Source organism: Pundamilia nyererei, unplaced genomic scaffold (assembly GCF_000239375.1).
Source record: "Pundamilia nyererei isolate P.nyererei 1_Seehausen unplaced genomic scaffold, PunNye1.0 scaffold00011, whole genome shotgun sequence".
NCBI lineage: Eukaryota > Metazoa > Chordata > Actinopteri > Cichliformes > Cichlidae > Pundamilia > Pundamilia nyererei.
In genome coordinates, this window is record NW_005187412.1 from 6110819 (window position 1) to 6134764 (window position 23946).

The 23946-nt window shown below is 38.7% G+C and overlaps 2 protein-coding genes across 3 annotated transcripts in view; one reads left to right on the forward strand and one right to left on the reverse strand.

The window, feature by feature from the left end:
* tub (TUB bipartite transcription factor) overlaps nt 1-5879 on the forward strand; it is a 57187-nt gene extending 51308 nt beyond the window's left edge. For both annotated transcript variants that reach the window (XM_005724315.1, XM_005724316.1), the window contains exons 9-12: nt 1473-1587; nt 2374-2472; nt 2601-2772; nt 3408-5879. In XM_005724315.1, coding sequence (XP_005724372.1) covers nt 1473-1587; nt 2374-2472; nt 2601-2772; nt 3408-3541 — 520 coding nt within the window. In that variant the 3' untranslated portion in view covers nt 3542-5879. The remainder of the gene's footprint in view (nt 1-1472; nt 1588-2373; nt 2473-2600; nt 2773-3407) is intronic.
* A 255-nt stretch (nt 5880-6134) lies between these two features.
* ric3a (RIC3 acetylcholine receptor chaperone a) lies at nt 6135-11721 on the reverse strand. The gene is made up of 7 exons (XM_005724367.1): nt 11522-11721; nt 9346-9563; nt 9150-9225; nt 8820-8916; nt 8461-8618; nt 7889-8296; nt 6135-6208 (listed from the first exon to the last, which is right to left on the reverse strand). The coding sequence occupies exons 1-7, from the start codon at nt 11637-11639 to the stop codon at nt 6135-6137; spliced, it is 1149 nt and encodes a 382-aa protein (XP_005724424.1). The 5' UTR covers nt 11640-11721.
* Between the last annotated feature and the right edge of the window lie 12225 nt (nt 11722-23946).

The following is a 23946-nucleotide window of genomic DNA, read 5'->3' on the forward strand; positions in this document are numbered from 1 at the left end:
TAGAAACAGCTTCAAGGCTCCATGGAAGCCCCTCTAGAGTTTAATCAAACATGGGCTTGTGCAACCTTTTAGTCTTTGGACCACTGGTCGATGTACCGCTCAAAGCTTTGCGCTGTCCTGCTTGAATGATGGCGGTCTAAATTGGAACGAACAGTGACCTTTCATCAGTCCTTGGCCTAAATGAGATATCTAAATGAGACGGCTAAACATGTGGCTTTTAAGAAGCATTTCTAAATGGCACCACCTACACCGCACAGGTAGGTGTCAAGTCAAAGTTGTTTAAAATACACTGGATGAGTAAAACCGAGAAATGCAAATGTTGTTCTCCAATATTAGATAAATGGTTATTTCATAGCTGGAATTGAGTATAGTTGGACAAATTTTCCTGCAGATTCTGTCTTTATTGCCATTTACTGGTGTGCAGTGCAAGAACTAATGACTGACAGTCTAAAAAGTGTAAGAACTAATTAATGATTGATTGAACAGCACAATACATCAAACATCAGCGCTACAGTACAGCGGAGAATATGTTTTCTAATTCCTCATTTTATAGAAAAAGGTTTCTAAGCGAAAAGCGAGTGCAAAATATGAAAGTAAATGTGGTATGAGAAAAAAAGATCGAGTGGGGTAGGGAGGGAGAAGGTGGTATGAAATTAAGCAAAGGTGCTCTCGCTGGGAATCGAGTCAAGGATGTTGTATGCCATAATTTGTCAACTTTTCAGCCAGTGTTTACCTCATGTAAGAACTCGCTTAAAGACAGAGCACTAGCCACTTGCCTTGTCTGTCGGGATTTAGATTGGACCACCCACCTGCCAAAATCCAGTCTATCAATCACTGCTGAGCCATAAGCCAACAAGGACGAACTCGAGTGGAACACAATTATATTTGGAGGGGCATGAAGTCAAAAGCATGCAGTGGTTTGCAAACACTGTACTCTGCTTTTATTTCCCTTTCAGTTTGTATCCACAGACAGTATGTAGAAGGCTCTGGAAAAATCACTCCACTTGTGATTTTATCTGTGAACACCTTCTTGACGATTTTATGATCTCATTCGCTACCTTAAGTCTTACTGAATTCAACATAATTCATTTTGTAAGGTGTGGTTTCAGTTGAAACTAAATGAGATGATAAAGGGAGTTATACTCCAGGGAGAGCACAAAAACACAAGTTTTACACCAGTGACAATTGTTGCAAAGGAGCTCAGGTCATATTTCAAAACTCAAGTGTCAAACCATGCGATCTGTTTTCATTATGTAATTAAACCTGGATACCTGTTATTTCTAGTTATTTGTTTTTTATATATTTAGCAGGGATAGCGCATGCTAGTGGGCATAAGTATTATGAAAAATATAACATGTAAACATGCCAGATTATAGCAAAACTGCTAATTTACGCAGGTAGTTTGAGCCCCACCGCCGGTGTTTGTTTTAAACAGTCATTATATTCCTTAATGTGTAATGTTTTGTTTGCAGATCAAACCTCATGGGAACTAAGTTCACTGTATATGACAACGGTCTGAACCCTATGAAGAGCACCACCAGCCTCGAAGCTACCAACTTGCGTCAAGAGCTAGCAGCCATTTGCTATGTGAGTTCATCAAAATGCTAGACTATACTTGACTATACTTGTGTTTTCACGTTGCTCAAAAGATACAGCATTATTATTATTATTTAGATTTTGTTAGAAATATGCTGTAATACTACTGATATAAAATAATGCATTTTTCCAGTAACCTGTTTAAAACTGCATTAGGCAGAAATGGAAAAAAAAGTTGCAGCAGAATTGTGAATGGAGCAGCTCTGTCCTCCCTGTCTAAGCCCTGGCAGCAGACAACCACTGTGCATCCTTTATTTGCAGCACAAGCTGTGATTCAAGCTCTAAGTAGCTACATAAACAGGAAATTAAAATAGCCATAGTTAGCAAATATCTTAACTGTCAGCATAGTAACTGATCATCTGTTTTCATGAGAAATGTACTTATATGATCTGAAAAACCTCCCACAACAACCTCATACATGACAGTACAACGCACTGCAAAAATTCAGATGCAGTGTTTAAAATTGAGATGTGGCCATGTCTCCCTTGAAAAAGAGCGTCATGGTTAAATAAAGGTTAACTAAATGAGCTACATTTTGCCAGGTCATGGTTTAAAAATAGGTCAAAAATGAAATGACATGGACGTCAGCCGGTCGTCCTACCATGGCAGTGAGCAAAACGACAAATATTAGCTAAAGCTAAGGCTTTGAAAAGTACAGCTTTATATAACTGCATCCAGAAATAACATTCAGTAATCCACCTTAGGATAACATTTGTTTAAGAAAGGGCATTGAGAGGTGATCTGTTTATCTTTTTTAATTCTCTTTTTTAAATGTAGGAAACCAATGTCTTAGGATTTAAAGGGCCTCGAAAAATGAGTGTCATCATTCCTGGAATGAACATGGACCACGAGAGAGTTTCTATTCGGCCACGAAATGTATGTGTTGGCCAATTTCTCAGTAGTCGCAGCTGCTCTGACCAGTTCAGCCTCTTCTAATACTTATTTAATCGATCCGATACATATGGTGTCCATGTCCAAGGCTTTTCTATTCTTCTTCATTACAGGATCATGAGTCACTGCTGGCCAGGTGGCAGAACAAGAACACAGAGAGCGTGATTGAACTTCACAACAAGACGCCTGTGTGGAACGATGACACACAGTCCTACGTGCTCAACTTCCACGGCAGAGTCACTCAGGCTTCCGTTAAGAATTTCCAAATTATTCACGACAATGACCGTAAGCTTTCGTCCACACATAACATTTCTAAATACTTAACAAAGGCTAAAGACTAAGGTCTGTTTCTGTTTTATAATCTTGTTTTACCCAATGACTGTTTGAGACAGCCACATAACCTGATACTGTGGATGCTATTAAATTAGACAGTATTATTTTACATATAGGTACTTGTCAGACAGATTTAGAATTTCTTTCAGGAGTGTTCAGGAATAGTTTTCCAGGTTTCTTGAAGGTCTCTCAAAGCTCTTCTTTGAATGTTGGATGCCTTTTGTTCTGTTCTCTGTTGAGACGATCCCACACTGCTTCACTTGCTGGCATAAAATACAATTTTTTGCCCATCATACTGTGTTATATTTGACTTTTTTCATAGTTCCAAAGAAAGGAACAAAAACTGGATTGAAAATGAGTGAAAAAGCAGCCAAAGAGAAACTACAGAAAGTTAGTGGAACTGTTGCTGAGGGGCAGATTATTTTACACTATACTTTACATCATACAGCTTATTTTGTCAGTTATCTGTATTAATATTGCCATAAAGAAATAGGTACTTATGAGTTTTGTGAAGAAACAGTAAAAAGGGAAAATGTTTCAAATCAGCTTAGACATAATCTGTTTCCTACTTGTTTTCCCCTCTGCAGCTGACTATATTGTGATGCAGTTTGGCCGTGTGGCAGAAGATGTGTTCACCATGGACTATAACTACCCAATGTGTGCCCTGCAAGCCTTTGCTATTGCCCTCTCCAGCTTTGACAGCAAGTTAGCTTGTGAATAGACTCCAGCCTGAAGTTCAGTGGATAACAACTCCTCCTGTTGTCTCAACAAGGGCTGCTTATGTATCGCTGATTTGAGATCACCCGTTACCTTGGAAGTCCCACATATCCTGAAATGCTTTATGGGACTTAACTTATGTGTACGTATGTGTGTGGGGGTGGGGTGGGACCTCAGGATGGTGTTTGTCAGTGGAAGAAAACAAGCACAAAGAGTAATCCACTTTCCAAATCAGATTCATTTGTTTTGATAACTATAGTCATTTTGTACTGCACTGGCATTATAAATATGTTTCTTTATGTAGTAGTTCTAGTAATTTAACATTTCTTTATCTGTGAACTATAACTAATCGTTATACATCAGTAAGTTTTAAAAAAAAAGTTGACTGGGTTTATGTAGTCTACCAACACAAAGTCACACGCTTCCTCGAGCATGGATACTGCTTATATACTTACTGAATTAATAATAACATGCATGTCACAATGTATTTATTTTATTGACATATTTATTACCTGCACATTTTATGTTCTCTGCTGTCATTTGCAACAAATTCTGCTGTAATCGTTCCACGGAACTGCAAGCACATTAAATGTCATGATAGGAAGATCACTTGTATCCACAGTAAAAACAAAAAAAAATTAGAGGTATGAAAAGGGGAAAGGCATGTTACACAGTGCTGTGTATCATATACAATATTGTGTCACAGTGTCATATACGTGAATGTGTAGGATGATGGTGCACTTTACTTTGAAGTCTGTGGTGGATGAGCTATAGCTGTACATACTTTATTGTGCCTTTGAAGACTAATTCCAGTGTTACACCTTGGCCGTAAAAGGAGCTGAGCTTGAATTGGTCTTTGCGTTTTTTGCTTTCCTCACATACACCGAGAGGATTTCTCTGTAGCTACTTAGAATTGTTTTTTCTTTAATGAAAGTTCATTTCGACTGAAAAACAATGCCTGAGGTTGCACAACATTCAGAAGATAATAATAAGTGTGCATCTTAAGATTTTAACTTAAAATTATATTTAGGGTCCAGAACATGTTGCACTAAATAGATGGCTATTTATTTACATAATACTGTAAATCAGGCAACAGATATATAGCAGATATCTGAGGTACTCAGGCCTAAGTGTCACGGTCCTGGCTCAGTGTTTTTAGTTTCACTGTTTTTATGTTCTAGTTAAGCTTATCTAGTTAATTTCTATTATGCTAGGTTGCTGTTATTGTTCATTGTTTAGTAGATTCCCCTTGTGTTTTGGCACCTTTGTTTTAGTCCTTCATGTTGTCATGTCTGCGTCTCGTCATGTTTTCTGTTAATTTTGAAAGTCTCGTTTCCATGCCCGTTGTATTTAGGTTTACATGTTCCTGTGGCATCATTATGTTCATTCTAGTCACCTGTTTCCTCACGTGTCTCCACTTCCCCTCATCACCTCATGTGCACATTTAAGTCTTTTGTCTCTTACTGTTCGTTGTCAGGTCGTCTGCCTATCTTCCCCCATGTCAGTCTTAGTTATAGTCAATATAACTTAGTCAAAGTTATAGTCTTAGCTGTTGAGTTAAGTTTTTTTCTTTATTTATGTTTATGTAGTCCTCTCGCCTTTGATTCTTGTGTCAGCCCAAATGAAAGCTCGCCTTTTGTTTAACTTTAGTTCAGTTCTCTCACGTCCGCTTTTTGGGTCCATACCTTAAACACACCAGCTGCCCAGCCGTGACACTAAGGTTGTGCTGGTATCTTCTGATCTCTGCTTGGAAAATGTACCGAACAGAAATTGACTTACTGCCAACAGACATACTCGTACAATGTGAAACTACCATAGCTTCGATGCATCTTCCATCTTTTGCTTTATGTATTAAATTAGCTCTGTGCTTCACTGAGATGGAGTATGATACATTCCTCATCTGACTGGCAGTAAGTTTCTACATCACGTAGTTTATTGCTGTTCATATTTTTACTCAAACTATTATTCCTCTTGCTCCTTATGGGGCAGTATCCTTTCTCAAATATATGACGGTATTTTGTATTTTATGACCATTAAAAAAAAAATGCTGAATGGAGGTGACGAATAATCTCCACTATTGTTACTGTGGGTTCTGAGCAAATCTTTATCAAATGTGCTATTCTTGTACTCAACTGTGTTCTAACTATTTCAAATTTCTATTTTAAAACTGTTGATACTCTTGCTGTAAAGTCTGCTTTTCATACATGTGTCCAAGAGCCAGAGGTTCTGTCACTTTGTTTTTAGTGCTGTCATTGTAATGTACAGTAAATGGTGTACAATTTACTTTGGTGGTACACAGTCCTTTGTTCATGGAAAAAAGAAATAAAATTACATAAAAATACTCCAAAATATGATTTCTGTTTCCTCAAGAATCCAGATGTTTCAGAAGTTAGTACAGCGATCATAGAACATGGTCATGTGTCTTTATTACACAAAGAAATAAACACTGTTACAATACTTTACTTTTCTGGTTACAAATCCAGGTGTGTGATAAAGCTCAGGTGTAAGTTCAAGAAGGAATATCGGCATTCACTCATCTGTCTGCTTCCTCAGGTGTCTGACTGCTATTCATTACATCACTTCCACCTTCCCGTACCCTAAAACGTTGTCGTCCAATCATCTTTCTGCTTGCTGTCTTCGGCATACCTTAAGTCGCACTGCTCATCAGAGTCTAATTGGCAAATACCATAATTGAATTGTGTATATCAATAAATGATGTTGAGTTTCTTCTAATGATCTTGCTTTATTGGACCAACTTTTATTCTAATCAACCTGGATTAGATACTCTAACCAGAAAACCTCTGAGTACACACCAAATATTTCGTTGTAAATCATTAAACACATTAGTAAAAACATTTAAAAAACCCAAATACTTGCTGAGATTTCCTGCTACATTGTCTTTTGAAGTTTATGTTAACAAAGTTGTTTTAAGAAAAAATCCCCAAATTTAGCATTTTTACTAATGGAACTGAAAAGTAGAGTGACCCAAATATGCATAAACAGGTGCAGTCAATACAAATAAAACATCGTAAAATGACTGAATCTTGTATCATGTACTCAATCTTTGTGTGCTTTGCTCTCTTTTTCCCCTTATCACCAACAGGTCACGGCAGCTGGCTGCCCCTTTTCGAACCTGGCCCTGTCTGTAATCATGTCTGTAGCATCATTCAGCATGACTGGTTTGGTGGTGCGTCAGTGATGGTCTGGGAAGGCATATCCATGGAGGGATGGACAGACCTCTACAGCCTAGGTAACGACACCCTGACTGCTGTTAGTATCAGGATGAAACTTGGACCCATTGTCATCTGTGCGTCTCCATGTTTGTCATTAAGCACACTCTCATTCTGGAAACATGCAGTGGAAACTAAACACACACTTAGATAGAAAGCTTCACACTGTGCGAAACAAAATGTTTCAGGTGCCAAGATCAAGATTTAATTGAGACTTGCCCTTCAGTTCTTTAAATTAAAGGCTTTTCACACCCACACAGATGATTAAATTAACCTGACTGACTGAACATTTGGGTGAGCACTGTTATACAGATCTCCGCTGACCTAAAAAGTGGTTTAATCAGGCAAAGAAGTGAAAACAGCTGTGAGGGTGAACACCGTGGATGTGGACAGCTTTTAAAATTATAACAGGTTAACACATTGAGTGTAGCGTTTAACATATTGCAAATGTACTGAATAGGTTTTAAAAGAAGAAACCGTGAAATTCTGAATGAAAAAGTACCATTATCCCCTTTAAATCTTTCATAGGGGTGTAATTGTTCTGGAAATGTGAATGTAAATAGAAAACAAAATGCATTGCAGTCATCTGAGGTGCTTGTGGTAAAGGGAAACATTTATTTGTACAAAAGTATCACTTAAGAACATAACTGCATGCCTCCGTTTAGTTTGGATTTTATGGTTTAAACATATAAGGAAGTAATAGTAACACACGTCTGAGTTCACTGTCTGTTTTCAAACGCATTTCAGAAGCAGGAAAAGTCCTTATGTCTCCCTCCTGTTCCGCATCCTCAGGCCGCTCACCCCGACTTCCTTGGGTGTGTCTGCATAGATTCGACCCTCCCCCTCCACATTTGCTGACATTAAAATATTGCCTTCTATATCCTCCTCTGCTTCCTCCTCTGGATTTGAACTGTCATCACAGCTGAACTGCAGGCTCTCTGCCTCCATCACTGGGTCATCTTCATCAGCTTCCTCCTCTTCTTCCACTTCTGTGTCCTCATCCTCCTCCTCCATCTGATCTTCCTTGTCCTCTTCCCCATCCTCGTAAGTGTCCTCTTTAGGGTAGTGGAAGACATCCTTGTGCTCGCTGAAGCTGATTTGCTTCTTCCCGCTATTGTTACACTGCAGCTCTTTCTTCACCTCCAAACCAATTCTTGTTGTTGTTCTTTCAGGACCCGGCTGGGATGATGGAGGACGGAGCAACTGCCTTTTCTCTGCCTCCTCCTCATCATCCTCTTCCTCATCTATGTCTTCCTCTACTCCCATAGCTTCTTCTATTCCCTCCTCTTCTTCCTCTTCCTCTTCATCCTCATCATCTTGTGCTTCTATGTCCTCCTCCTCCTCATCTTCTTCCTCTTCCTCTCGCACTATGGAAAGTTTCCTTGCCATAACCTCTTCCTCCTCTTGCTCCATCCTCTCTGCTAGGGCCTCAGCGGTGGGCTGTGTGGGGGGTTCCTCTAGTTTAATCGTCTTAAACCCACGTCTCAGGCAGGGTTCATCATACTCTGGGTAGGTCTCCTCTGGGTAACCTGCATTGGTGTTCAAAGAGACTTCATCAGATTTTTATTGTGAGGATTTGATAGAGATTCGATTTGATCTCAAATTTAAAATGCACTTCATTTCACGGCTGTAACAAATTGAGCAAATGCAAATTGTGCAAAAAAATGGGAGCAGTTCGACATTTCAGATGCACCTTCCCAGTCTGCACCGTATGGGACCTCCTCGGCCTCCATCTCTGGGGAGGCTCCCTCCAATCGGCTCTCTTGAATAAGCTGTGTGATCTGTCTCAGCTGCCTGAGTAATTTCTCCTCCTTTTTCGACGTGGTGGTTTTACTCCTCCTTCGTCTACCACTAGAGAGCAGCACAGAGTGAAGTAAAGTAACCCTGCCTGTGTATATCGCTCTATAAAACAAATACATACAAATGTATTTTATGACTACTTCTTCTTTATTTGTCTTTACTTAGTTAATTCATCACATTTTCTTTGTTGTTGTGGTGCTACTGGAAGTAAAACACAAGCAGATAAAAAATAAATGAATAAATAAGTCTCACCTCCCAGAACTATTGTTTCTCCTGGACACAATCCTCTCCATCATCTCTTCAGTTTGGAGAAGTCTCTCCTGCAGCCTGGCAAGCTCATTAGCAGTGACTACACAATTTACACGGGACAACATTGTTTTGATGTTAAAATATAATGCACTAAACACAATGCACACTTGGACACGTCAAAAAACGTACCCCCCTCAATCTTAAAATGGCCTATAGCTTAAATTCCTTTCACCATAGCATCTTTTTTACCTTTGGTGTGGTAAAGGTATCAGAAAAAAGTGTTCGAAGTTACACGAGAAGAAAATGATTTTACATTTCTCGTAGTTCTCTTACTTATTGTGTTCTTCCTGGTTCCCACGGTTACTGCAGAGTTCTTCTCTGGTTTATTAGCCTTCCCCCTACATGTCAGCTGTGAACATAAACATGATTATAATTAGATTAATTGAGTATACAGTTACATTTACCATACTATAGCTCTGCATGAAGTTAATAACAAAGAGTATATAGAAGCTCTAGAAATTAAAATTACCTTATGTATAATGTAAAGGATGTAAAGAAGGATCCCAAAGCCATATAAGGGTATCACTTGAGTCATCAGGTTGTACTTTTTGCCTCGTCTGATGCCTTTTACCTTTGCCATTGCCTCCAAACTGTGTGTCATTGAAAACGAAGGGTCCACGTCCCACTGTTCTGGGTCTTCTGGCACTGATAGCTTGTGCATGGCGGGAGGGTAGAACCCAGGTCCAACTGCAAAAATAGTCTTTCATTCAATTAATAAGAATCAATAAAGCAATTTTCCCCCGAAAACATATCACGTGGAATGTATCCTCAGCCATTAAACTTTTAGTATCTTTAATTAGATTTTACTTAACGATTATTTAAATACTATCATTCTCTGGATTAATTTGATAACATTTATCCATAAAATGTGTCTTTTTTCATAGTTAGGCTTCGTTCTTTTTTTCTTTAGTAATCAGATAAAGCAGCCAGAACATTTCAGTGTTTTATAATGATAATGTCTAATGCCTCTTAGATTGGCCCCTAACTGTGCATGGACCCATGGACACATTCCTATGATGCCCACTGAATGGTCCAGCCCAGTTGGGAACACTTGGAAGGTCAAAGCAGTCAGGAAAGCCCTGGGTAAAATGAAATGCCTACATTTGGATTTGTTTTTATTTATAGTTATTGCTTTTTCAGAAGCCTGTTTCGAGAATGTTGACACTCCTCTGTGGAGGAACACAGACCTGCTGATGCTTATGCTCAGCATGTTTCAGCATTTATGTCAAATCAAGCTCGCTGCTGCTCCCATCTGGGAGTTAACTAGCACTACAAGTGGAAGATGTGACTGGGACGCTCGTTAAAATCGGCCTGCGGAAAAAAAATTGCAAAGTGAGAAGGTACACACACACACACACACGCGCGCGCGCACACATTTGGTTCCAAGAAAATGAGGATGTTAGCATGCTCTGGTCTCACCTGTCAGAGGTGAAAACTGGCCACAACACACTGAAAAAACTAGCTAACAGCTAAATGTTTGCGTCCCCTAACACTGGGCACATTTAAATGTGGCTGTAAAGAAGAGAGAGGGTCTCTGTTTGGATTAATAAGGTAAGAAACTGTGTGGAAAGTTTGCAGCTTTATATTCGTGTGCTAGCACAGACTGTGCTGTTTTATACAGTCAGTGGTTGCTAGCAGGCATAAATTGGCTCAGTTACAGCAGTTAGGCGAAACACAGCACAGAGAGTAGTCTGGAAAACTGCCATGTCAATATCTGCCTGGGAACATTTTGAAATATTTAGTCTCCTTGGGTTGTTTGTTGGCCAGCATTGGTTACTGTTTGGGTAAATTTTGTAACCACCCATTGCTGCTTTTAGCTGAAGACAGTCAGTGAACCTAAAGCAAGTTGTAGTTATTAGGCTGTGAAAATGTGTAAGAAAAGCAAAGCAAACTGTGCCCCAATGTCTAAAACCAAATCACTAACCACATTCCTTGTTCTCTAAATAATAATAATATAAATAATATCTAAGAATAACGTGCAATCCACAGTAGCTTTCTATTTTTGACTGTAGTATGTTCACATTTCGTATAAGGTCACCAATTTTCCTCTTATTAGATTTGAAAATTCCAGTTGTTTATGGTCTAGTGTGAAATCACTACCAGTTTATATCAGATAAGATGCCCCTGCTGTGATGACTGATCCGTTTTGACAGCACCTCTGGGTGTTTGCTCGTGACTGTGTGAAACTGATATCAGGCTAAAGTCAAATAACAAATAAGTCACATACTGTGTTTCTTGTGAATGTTTTTTAACTGCTTCAATGAGAAGTTTTGAAAAGGCGCTGTCTGTTGGAGTCAATGCACACCTGTGTCTGTAAACATAGCCGCTCATGCTTAACATGATGGGAAACGTACAAAAACACATCACTTGTTTCAGATTTAGATAAATGGTCAAACTGATTCAAATGCGTTTTAACAACCAAATTATTTGTTCTTCAAAATATGGTGAATGCAGTTTTTTTTTTTTAACCTCGCTGTACAGTGTAAGATTTCAGCTAACTTGTGTGGACTATGAAGGATAGGGCCTCTGTGCCTGGCATGGTCTGTACTGAGTAACAGCTGGCATTAACAACAGCAGCACTGACACAAAAAACACTGGAGATGGAGCAGGATGGGGATGGATGATGATCTGATAAGCCGTCTTACCCTCAGGCTGCCCCATCTCCTGTTTCGCTCTGGGCAAAAGCATCCTGGGCAGAAAGAGAGAAACACAGAGAACAGAGCATGATATAAGAGTAACCTTCTGGCAAGTTGTTATCGACATTTTCTTCCAGAAAATGACAGCAACGCGTTAATTTCACTTGAACGGGAAAGCTGGTATCCACAGATGTTATTGCTCATCTGGTGATGCTGCTGCCCAGATTAGACCAGATTAGAGCAGCTGCATTCAAGTGCTGTTTGAAAAAGTGAGCAGCAGATGGGTTGAAATTCTCCAGAGACTGAATACAACCCCCCTATTATTATTATTATTCTCATTAATATTAATATTGTTATTGTTGTTGTTATTGTTGACTAAATATGAGTATCTTCACCTACAGCATTCAAACATAGGCCCAGATCTCATAAACTGACAGACTGGGTTTGGATCTGAATCCTACTAAACTAATAACAAAAAAAATACCTGATTTAAGGTAAGAAAACACAGTATGTCATTGCTTATTGTTGGTGGTATAGTGAGAGTCCAGTCAGTGCTTTTCTAATTGAGGAATATCAGGAAACTACAGTTCCAATTCCCAAGAAGTCAAATCAGAATGATTTCACAGCAGAACATAGAAAACATATCAAATGTTTAAAGTGAGACATTTTAGTATTTCATGACAAATATTCAATTTTTAAAATAATTTAATAGCAGCAACACATCTTGAAAAAGTTGGGAAAGGGAGAAATGAAAGGCTGGAAATGTAACTACAGGGGGAACATTTTACAACCAGTTATGTTCACTGGCAACAAGTCAGTAACATGATTGGGTGTGAAAGCAGCATCTTAGAGAATTTCTCAGGAGTAAAGATGAGCAGAGGTTCATCAATCTTCAAAAACCTGTGTCTACAAATTCTAACAATTTAGAATAATGTTTCTCAATGTGAAGATTTAATCTCATCACTTATATTAGGCCTACATATCATCATCAAAATATTCAGAGAATCTGGAGAAATCTCTGTCCTTGTGATTTTTGGCCCCTCAGGCAGCACTGGATTACAAACAGGAATAATTCTGGCATGGAAATTACTGCACGGGCTCGGGAAATCATCGTCTGTGAACACAGTTTACCGTGCCATCCACAAACGGAAGTGAAAGCTTTAACATGGAAAAAAGAAGCCAAACGTGATCCATCTTCTCTGGGCCAAAGCTCATTTAAAATGGGCTGAGGCAAAGTGGAAAACTGTCCTGTGGTCAGATGGGTCAAATTTTTAAATTCGTTTTGGAAAACACAGACGTCACATCCTCCAGACTAAAAAGGGGAGGGACGACCCGACCTGTTATCAGCACTTAACTCAAAAGCTCGCATGTCTGATCGTGTGGGTATGCAGTAGTGCTGATGCAACTGGCAGCTTAAACATCTGGGAGCTTACCGTCAGTTCTGCTGCCATCCAGACAACGTGTTCGGAGAACGCCTTGTATATTTCAGCAAGACAATGTTAAACCCCCATACTGCATCTATTACAACAGCATGGCTTCAGAATAGAAGCGAGCAGCTGCTGCCTGCAGGCCAGAGCTTTCACCAACTGAATACATTTGGTGCACTGTGAAATGAAAAACTCCACAAAGAAAACCCAGGACCGCAGAGCAGCTAGAATCTGATATCAGAGAAGAATGGAAGCATTCCTGTCGACTGTTGGTATAAGAAGCGAAACTTTTTTGTAACATGTTGCTGCCATCAAATTCAAAATGACCTTATTTTTTTCATAAAATGGTGCATTTTCTAACTTTAAGCACATGATATTTCTTCCTCTGTTTTATTGCAAATGATTTTCAAATCATTCCATTCCTTTTTAACATCGAAATTTTATGCAGTATCCCAACAGTTTTAGGAATCATGGTTTCAGTTTGTGTTTCCAGCCATGTTTTTGTATCCCATATTTGGTAAGAGTGGCAGACTGAGAGAAGCAAGCATAAGCTTACAAGTGTTTTGCAGGTGCGCCACGCTTGATCATCGATATTGATCTAGTAAATTCATGTCATGGTGTTACACTGCGGCAAATGACACTGAATCGGTATGTTTACTTCACTTGACTGCCCTCTATTTTTCAATAACTGTGCCTTATTCCATTAAAAGTAAAGAGTTGAATAAAAACAAAGAAATAAAACCTCACCACAACAAGAGGTTACACCCCTGATATGCAAAGCGCCAAATGCAATTTATTACAATATTGAATAATTATTTCCTAATGAAAGCTTTAAATGCAAAACTTACAAACATTAGTTTATTTGTTTGGTCTTTTTTCCCGAGACAACTCGCATCATTTATCAACATTACTTTGAATGTTCCAGATGTTAAATCAGCCATTAAAAGCAATAAAACTTAAAAGAACAACATTTAGAGCCATTACTGGAGAAACCAAGAGAAACAAGGATAAAAAGCTTAAGAGAACAGAGCAAAGGAAAACACACTTATGATACAAACAGCAAATAGTAGATACTGTTGAACAAGAATATTGTACAAGCATTATTTTTAATGCAAAAATAGTAAAAACAAAGGGGGAACATTTACATTGCAGGGTTTTTCTTGGCTTAAAATGGGTCTTTAGGGGTGACTCTGCAGGTAAGCACAGCTGTTATTTCTTGCCATTTGATAAACAAATTTGTATTTTAAACTGAAGTAAATGAAACCACTCATTCCCTTTGAGGAGCATACAAAACCTCTTTTACCCTCGGACATCTACTAGCAGTAACCCTTGTTTCTCTTTTCTGATCTGAGTGGTTTTTGTTACACTTTAGGCCTCGTTCCAGGCCAATATGATTGGGTATACATCAGAACTCAGGGAGGGTGATCTGTGTGTACAGCTTACTTTCAGGGCTACCCTAAAAAAGACCCTGAACCTGTTCTAATGACCGTCAAACCACATCTTTGCTGATATATCCTGATGTATAAAACCTCTAGATTAAGGGTACAGGGGAGGTCATCGGGCAATGAAACAAGGGAAGGATGCTCCAGAACTGGGAAGCTGGCTAAAGCATATTTTCTTCATTTGAAAACAATCTCATTCCTGATCTTTTTAATCTCTCCAAGTCGTTTTTCCAAAATACGAATGTAGTAAATAAAGGAGGTGCTAGTCCTTTACGGATTTAATATATAAATAATTTGAAGGTTAGGTTTTTACAATAGAACTTGAATGCAACACATGACCTATCACCCCACCCACTCTGCAGGGCCTCTGGCGTGATTTTAAATCATAAAGCAGCAGATGGCAGTGTAGGCTCAGGTACAAAGGTATGGTACGTGTAAGACAGGAGATCAGACTCCCAACTGTCATATGATATATAATTATGTTGTTCAACAGATTTGTCTTGTAATTTTGTAGTGACTAAGGAGGATTTATCAAAATTGATTTTTTTTTTTCCACCCACTAAGTCCATGTGCAGGTTTACCACATTTGCAGCTCAGTGCAGATGGTTCAGCTCGTGTGCTCCTGCCGACTCTAGCAGGGCATCGCTTCACCACTGGGAACCCTGTTAGGACCGTGTTAATCGAAACCTTGCAATCGTTGCATTTTTATTATAGCTTTGTTTTGTATGCCTTTAATAAATTATATTATTGGGAACTTAATTGTCCGCAGTGCGCAGCACAAACTAAAAATAAAACAAAGAGCATCATCAACCGAGTACAAACTGAACATTAATGACTCACATGACAGTAAACAAAGCACAAGCAGACACAGAGTATTCTAATTAGATCCTGTGATATTATACTCTAATAGTGAGAGAGCTGCTTTATTGTGGGGTAGAAGGGGTGGGGGTATTTTTGTCTCAGTCTTTCAGTCTGTTGGGTTTAAGATTGTAAATGTGAAAAAAAGCAGGACTGATTATTAGCCAATGATCAGCTACACTGACTTATGAATATTTTTCAATGATTTCTGGCATTAGGTTTAATTCATACTGCGATTTTACCAGTTTAGCTCTTGAAGTCACTGTAGTCAGAAGTATTTTGACATTTTTTTTTATACAGTTCTGTATTTAAGCACATTTAGGCTCTATTTGAAGGCTTTAATTAGTAGGTTTGGGCGAGTATTTGTGTAAAAGACATATCCTTTCATTACATGTTGCTCCAAGTTCAGAGCTTTAAAAGTTGCTAGGCAATTACCACGAAGTAAAGAAAAATGCAATTTCATTTTTAGCTCATCTGGTCAAGGCACCAATCAGCTTATGCCTTGATGAGTTGTCCTGCTGTCCATCTGTCTGCAGTTCATAAGAATTGTTACTCATCCTACAGTATTTGTCAGAATTTACTTAAACTTACACCCAGTGGGTCATCACCTGAAATCTGCACAAGGTCAGGGTCACATTTGTTGTTTTTTATGGGCACTTTTCCATTTTCAAAAGAGTCCATGCTACTTCTATGTCAGATTTTGGTTAAAATTTGCACACAGTGATTAGCTAGTAGGTCTTCTTTTTACGGGAAATAAGCTGTGAATTCTGAAGAATGATGTACTGGATAAGCTACTACACCATCGATGTTTTGGTGTGAACTTTCTGTCTGCGCCATTAGTCAGTACCCGTCTGTATCCCACAGACATCGCCCAACACTGCGTATGCTCAGGGGTGATGTTCAGACCAGCCGTTGTCAGCTCTAGCTTGTCATGGAGTCCCTCTGTCTTTTTCAGATCTTCAGCAAGTTGAAGGCACCCAATTTGATCGAAATCTTTGCAGTTGATTGGACCAAGTGTGGATGTTCCACCTTTTTAGCTTGAAAAGCTTTGTTGTTTGTCTTGCTGAGTTTGGCTCAACACAATACTCCTGTGTACCTCTATATTCATATTATCGCTTTCTTAATTAGTTAAAATCATCAGTAGGTGCTGGTCTGCCAGGTCCCCTACTTGTCCAAGTTATAACAATAACGGCACCATGTTTGACAAATAACACGGGATGCTTTTGATCATAATCTCCTTATTTTCTCCACCGGCATTTGCCCTTGCTTGTCATTAATAATCCTGGAATGACACATAACTGCTCATTTAGTTTGACTTCCTGTGTGGCAGTACACTTTGGTCTCAACACCTAAAGTCCAAGCTCAAACACACATCTGAGTTGTGGCGCAATTCAGATTAAATATACAGAGGACAAGAAAGTGTCTGAAAAACAAATATATGTGCAGCTGTCTGAATACTGTTGTGTGAGCTGCATGTTTAGTTATAAATTTGAGTTGATTTGGATGTTTTCGTATTGTTGATGCATTTACACACAGTTTCAGGCCCCCTTTTTTTTTTTCAGAAGATGGAATGACACACAGCTGAAAACAAGGACAACAAACCCGACTGATGATATTATTGTACGCGGTGTGTGCATAGAAGAATAGGTCGACTTTGTAAAACAGATGGCTAACCTTGTTAATAAGGGTTAAAAAGAGAAAATATGCAGAAACAATATCACTCTATAAGATCCACACAGAAGTCAAACTGTTTATGTTAACAAGAATCAAACAGCACAAGGCTGCAGAGTGCAAAGTGTGTTGGAATAAATACTGAATGGACGTGGACAAAGGTCAAGTAGTGTAGGAGGGACCTATGGGACTTATTAGCGAAGACCATTGCGGAGATGATCCCACTTCCCATCGTTCACAGAATGCTTGATCAAGAGTTTAAAGGGTTTTTTTGTTTTTTTAAGATGGTGATCAATGTGTTAATCCCTTCAGGGGCCAAATAAATGATTTATGTTATACACTAATACCCAAAAGTTTAATTCACCTTTTTCATTAAGTCTCTTACTTTTATTCCTCAAATGAGCTGCAAATTGAATGGAAAGTTTAGTCAAAATAATAACTTATAATATATAACTGGACTAACTAAACTATAACTGGAATTAAGATCTAGTAAAGGCACTGGCCACACATTCATATACCAGCTGACTGTCTCCTCTAATTAGTTCTTGCATACTTTTGAGGTTTGCTTTGGGCCTTTTTGTAGGAGGAAGTTAGTTCCATCAAACATCGTCCACATGGCATAGCATGGCGTTGAAAACCAGACCAGTAGCTGTCCTTGCTGTATCCCTTTATCCCGTACTAATCTTCCATTTCAGCAACACCAAAGAACCCTGAAACCATCACATTTTTTCCTTGAAAGATGGTGTCATGACCTCCTCCCGCATCTTTTCATTTGTTTTAAGTCTCACAAATGTTTTTCTTTCTGACCCAAACACCTCAGACTTATATTATTCTAGCAACATCACTTTTTTTTAGCTTATCCAGGTGAACGTCTGATGAGCTTATGCCATGGGAGTCTTTCCACATTCACACAAATCACTACTCACCAGATTTTAGTGAAACTTGCACAGACTGATCACCTAATAGATCTTCAGCCACATTGTGCTCAAGGTCAAGGTCGTGTTTGTTGTTTTATGGGCAGTAATCTATGAATAATGCTGGATTGTGACCTGCATGAGCTCCTGTGTCACTGATGTTATGGTTTTCCAGTCTTCCCATTGTGTGTGTTCTTTTGCTTGTCTTAATTTCTCTCTGACACATCCTGTGGGGCGTACTATGAAGCAAATTCAGCATATTTATTCACGCTAGTTGGGCTGATTTTAGGCATCACGTCAGTGGTTAACAGCTTTCTTTGTTAACCCACGTTTCCTGCTTTAGTATCTATGTGGGCTCACGTAAAACAAGGTGCTTGTATGTTTATCTCAAGTATGTTGCAAATAAGGCAACTGAGAAATGCAGCAAAAAATGTTCACTTCACGTATTAATGTATTTTTTTTAGCACTCAGTGCACTCTTACTGCTCTGTCTTTTTTTCAGGTGACAGTTGCACATTAGAGCTGTTAGCTTTGAAATTGATCATTTTAAACACGATATTAAAGAAGTGCATTCAGGTCTGATATTGACATAAACTTCATTTTTGGACAAATAAAAGTGAAATTAATTTCCTTAATTAAACATATTAATAAAAATTTGTCAGTTTTCTAATCTGTGTGCATTTATTCTGTGTGCATTTTAGTGTAAAATGTGGACATGCATAAAAACATTTATGCATATTCTACGTTAAGTAAACACACATTCATCACAGGATCGATGTAACCCAGCAATATGTGCTGCTCTAATTTTTCTGCTTGGCTTCATTCATTGTAAAACTAACCTACACATTCTGTTGGTCTGTATCTGTGGGAAAAAATGATCAGAAGCTTGTTTAAGTAATTTTAATATGGCACATTTTATAAAAGTTTTCAATAAAACCCTGAGGATAAGCTCTTCAGGAGAAGTTACCATAGTGATGTAGCCAGGTTAAAGAAAAGCCACCTTCATGACATTGAAAACTGGCTGTAGGTCTAGATACTGTGGTAACCCATTAATCTTGTTACACCACTCTTGACTGTTGACGTTGAGACTGTGTGTTTTTTTTTTTTGTTTTTTTTTATGGTAACATTTTGATAAAGGTGCCAGTTGAGGCTCTTGGAAGCAACTTTTTCTCAAACTAGAGCCTCTCATGTTCTTGTCATCTTGCTCAGTTGTGCACCAGGCCCCCATGTCTCTTTCTGTTGAAGGAAGCAGTGAACATTTTGATTTCTAGCATGGAAAAATGGGTTAATATCTTAGAACTCTGATGAGTTTCAGTTTCCTGTCATACTTCATTTATTGCGGATCACTTATTGCAAAATGAAAATAATGGTTTTAGTTAATTTATTCAGAATTTTGTCTTCACCAAATGGAGAAGAGCAACATGCTTAAAGTAATTTGATTCCGGCACAGGTTTTGATCTGATTTGTTGACCTCAGTAATGTATTCTGCACTGCTAATCATGCAGTCCTTTTAACTATTGTTGGACATGTCACTTGCTCTAAAAACATTTAGGGTCAGGGTGTTGAGGGCATATGAAGCTTTTCTGTGCCAATTTCAGTTCTCTGTTGAAAATTTAGGCCATTGCATAGACTTATTGTCAGTACTTTTTATTATGCAGATGTTATGCAGCTCCACCTATTATGCAATTCTAAAAACCCACAGGGGTTTGACTGTCATCATAACCATCTCGGAGACATTCAGAAGTGGATGGCTCAATATTGAACTGAAGCAGGGTAAAAATTGCACTGAAATACAGTGTTTGTCATTTCTAATGAAAATAGAAATGTGTTACTTACATGTTGATTTACTCCCACACAGTATGATCGTATACTGAGGAAAACATGGCATATTTAGACAGGACAAGACAAGATTAAAAAACACAGAAAAAGGCAAGGTTACATTCAAGATTTAAGCATCACCCTTATAAAAATGGGGATGCTGCTGTTTCCACTGCTTTTTAATTGTTGGGGTAAACACTTACAAAGCTACCCCTTACAAATTCTTGAATCCCTTTACTGGGGATACAATTGATTAGAATTACAATGAGAATTGATTTTTGTGTGTTGTAGATCCATATAGCCAGCACATCTCTTGGGGAGGTAGTGTGAAAGATTGCCTCCCCAAGTTTGACGAATATGTGGTGGCAATTGCGGCTGGCAAGGAGCCAATTGCTAATTAAAAAGCTATTAAGAGGTGTTTAAAAATGGGTGTCCTGTCTGTTCCTTGGTAACCCAGAGGAATCTGTGCCTGTGAACCTTTAGCTACACTATATTCATTTATTTATTTATTTATTTTCTAGCTGTAAGTGCGGTACAGATTGAAGCATTGTTTGGCCTAGGGCTGCCACAAACGATTATTTTGATAGTCGACTAGTCACCGATTAATTTTGCGATTAGTCGACTAATCAGAGCATGCATCCATTGGACGTAAAACGTACAGCTTATTGCACCAGCAGCATCTGCTCTTATATAACTATCATTAGCTTACAGCTTTAAGTGTTTAAGGTATGTGCTAACTAAAAATAAAGACAAGATGATAGTTTATTAAATTTTAATGAAATTTACAGATTGTTTCGGTGAAGTTTTATAAACTCCTTGCTATCTAAAATATAACAGGACACCGGAGTATATTCTCGAGCATCTCACACTTCTGATAATTAGTTGTCTGCTTGAAGTTTATTCAGCTGTGTAAAAACTATAACTTTAATCTCAGCCAAACCGATTTACTCAGGAACAAATAAATTCCTAAAAAAGCCAAACAATAACATTTTTAAGTTATCTAAGTGACTTATATATGTTTAACCTGAGTAGCGAAAGACGGCGGTGGGTTTGAAAACGATTTGCCGGGAGTCCGGTGTTCTCACCGGCTCTAGTGAGCTTTGCCCCCGGCTAGCTATCGAGCTAGTGGGTAACAGACGTCTCCGAAAACGTCGGAGCGCTTTTGAAAATATGTGGTGTCTTGATAAACTGAGCAGATATTTGAGGTTTACACAGCTACATTCTCGCCTGAACACATGTTAAATGTTTATTTTGTGACCCAGAAAGAATAATAAGAGTAATATTAAAACTAACTAGCTGCCGCCATTGTTGGAAACTGAGCTGAGCTGCGCCATGAATTCTGGGACAGAGCTACTTCTTCTTCTTCGGGGTTTAACGGCAGCTGGTATCCTTGTACATGCAGTGCTGCTATCTTCTGTTTCAGCCCGTTATCACACTCTTAAATCCTACTACTTATTCCTGCGTCTTTTGTGATCTTACAAAGCAGAGTGATCTTAGACGCGTCGACTATTAAATCAGTCAGATTTTGATAGTTGACGTAACCGTGAATAGTCGAATAATCGTGGCAGCCCTAGTTTGGCCTACATCTTGTTTGCGATGCAAGGTTATCCGTTTTATCTTTGAGATGATGCTCTTCACATTCAACAAGTTTAATACAGCTTTTATATATTTATATACATATATATATATATATATATGTAACAAGCCATCGTCTGATTAGGTAAAGAAAGCAAGTTATTTCAATATGGGTTTCTTGTCCACTGGTGTTCAAAGAAAAAATACCAGTTGTCTACCAAATAACCTCAGAATACAACATTTCTTTCAGACTGTGCAAGACGAGATTGACATGAGTATGATGATAAAATAGTCCACCGGCTCTTACTTATAGCTGTGTAAAAATGCTTTGCAATAGTTTCAGTGATGCACTCATTCTTTGCTTCTGCCTGGATGCCTCTTGGTAAACATTTCGCATTTTTTCCTTTTAAAATGATAGACTGAAGCAACTTGAGGACTTGTGAAAACATTTTAGTCATGAATGTTTTGTTTACCAGAAATCTTTAATCAAGATTGCCAATGATGATTCTGGTGAAAGCTTTGGACAAAACCTAAGTTAGGTTGACCTAGCTGTTAGTGATATATTATTAGGAATGTGAACAGCACTACAATCCTGAGAATGTGATGGTACTTGGTACTTGAGCGATCGTGGCTCAAGAGTTGGCAGTTCGTCTTGTAATCGGAAGGTTGCCGGTTCGAGCCCCGGCTTGGTCAGTCTCAGTCGTTGTGTCCATGGGCAAGACACTTCACCCGTTGCCTACTGGGCAGCTGTGGCTACAATGTAGTTTGCCATCACCAGTGTGTGAATGGATGGATGACTGAATGTAGTGTAAAGCGCTTTGGGGTCCTTATGGACTAAGCACTATACAAATACAGGCCATTTAATTAGCAGCTACAAAAATGGCTACAGCAAAAATAAGTGTTTTTGCTTTTCCAACAAGAAGGATACCTACAACACAGGAAAACAATGGATGATGACAATCAAAGACAACATCAAACGTGGACGTAGCTTCCAGGTCGGAAAAATTAAGCCATTTTGGAAGCGCCTAAAAAGCTGCATTCTGTCTGAAGGCCATCAGATGGCTCTAGCTCTGGTTGCAAAAAGACTGAAGTCAAAAGATAAATGACTTCATGACTTCTGTACATACATTCCTGCTGAGTTTATGGACTCATGGAGGTTTGTCTGTGATGTGAAACTGCACATTCACTGGCTAGCCATTAGCCAAAGACTAGCCACAGTCAGATCTGCCCTTTTCTTGTTGCGTCTTTCTTTTTCCTACCAGTTGGAAATGCTCAACTTGGGGCTTGAAAAACAGCATTTCAGAAACCAAAGGGTGATGTCATGGTAGCTATGGTAGCCATCTTTTATACTGCCAATGATGACAACAACTGCAGCTACTGCAGTAGGCCTGTCTCACTGATAAGAAAGGCAGTAAGAATCTACTGTGTATCTATGTTATTCAGTCGCCATTGGTAGAGATATCCTGACCTATATATTATATTAATGACTAGCATCAGACATGGAAATATAAACTATTTAACACAGCAGGAAAATATTTGAAATGAAATTCCTAATAAAAGCCACCAGGAAAAGGTACTTTTACTACCACTCAAGAGCAGATCATTAAGGCCCAAGTAGTAGCCTGTAGTGCATCACATGGATTGACTTTACTGCAATGTCAGTGTTGAAACTATAGTTGGTGTTTGCAGTTGTCTTCTTTGTTCTCACTATCGTATTTGTTCAGCAGTGTAGTGTGGCTTCATTTCAGTCAAAGAAGGGTCATAGATCTTTTCTATCTTGTACAAATTCTGGTGACCTTCAAACTGCAGCTCAAGTTAGCAGTGATTATTTCCTTAACACTTATGCAGATCCCCATAGATTTGTCACCAAAAGCAATATTTTCCTGACAAAATATTTTCTTTTGATTTGAAGTATTGCATCCGTTTGGTCCCTGTTCTGTGTCCATATACTTCAGATACTACTTGTGACTTAAAAAAGAATCCTGCATCAACAGTAAAGCTAAAAATTCTGACATAGCTGGCATGGATGAACATTATTGGCCATGCCATACACCCTCCATAAGCTTTTAATCCTAGGAAACAAATATGCATTTGTGTACCCTCTCTGGATGAATGGATTATAGATTATCACTGCCAACCAGCATATGATGCCAACAGAGATTATGGCTGCTGTATGTAGAATAAAGCAGATACCACTGTTTGGGAAATTGTGGCACCATAAACTACTTCAAGGTAATGTGGCCATGCTTCAGCATTTGACACATTGAGGGTATTAGGGATTTTAGCTGTAAGGATTCTTTCTCATAAACCGGCTGGTATTTTAAAGACAGTTGAGTTTCGATTTGCCATTTTCACCCTTGTTCCCTGTTTCTGTTTTCTATTCCTATTATTCCAGGCAACTCAGCTGTGAACTGACTCAAAATGTATTTCCATATTTCCCCATAATTGCAGCATTGTTGAAATAAGACTTTCATCGTTCTCATGGAAACCCCTGAGTACACATCAAGCTGTGCAATTACTCAAAAAATAAAACCCGCTAATGTCAGAGTGGTGAAAATATCAGAGTGCACTCCCATTCCCAAAATCCAGCTGGGAAGTATTAAATTTTAACTTTGACCATGTGCATATTCACAGCCACAAGCTCTTTAAAGAAATGACATACAGCCTGTTGGCCTATTTTGGGTGGTGTCTTTGATGCTTTGTCTTCTTTTGGTGAAGTTATACTGGAGG

What these genes read in the sequence shown, in the direction of transcription:
- ric3a (XM_005724367.1), bottom strand. Translation starts at nt 11,639, where the DNA reads ATGTCGATAACAACTTGCCAGAAGGTTACTCTTATATCATGCTCTGTT. An exon ending in GGAGATGGGGCAGCCTGAGG is followed by an intron (nt 9,564 to 11,521) that starts GTAAGACGGCTT and finishes CTATTTTTGCAG; the next exon opens with TTGGACCTGGGTTCTACCCT. An exon ending in ATACGGTGCAGACTGGGAAG is followed by an intron (nt 8,297 to 8,460) that starts GTGCATCTGAAA and finishes ACACCAATGCAG; the next exon opens with GTTACCCAGAGGAGACCTAC.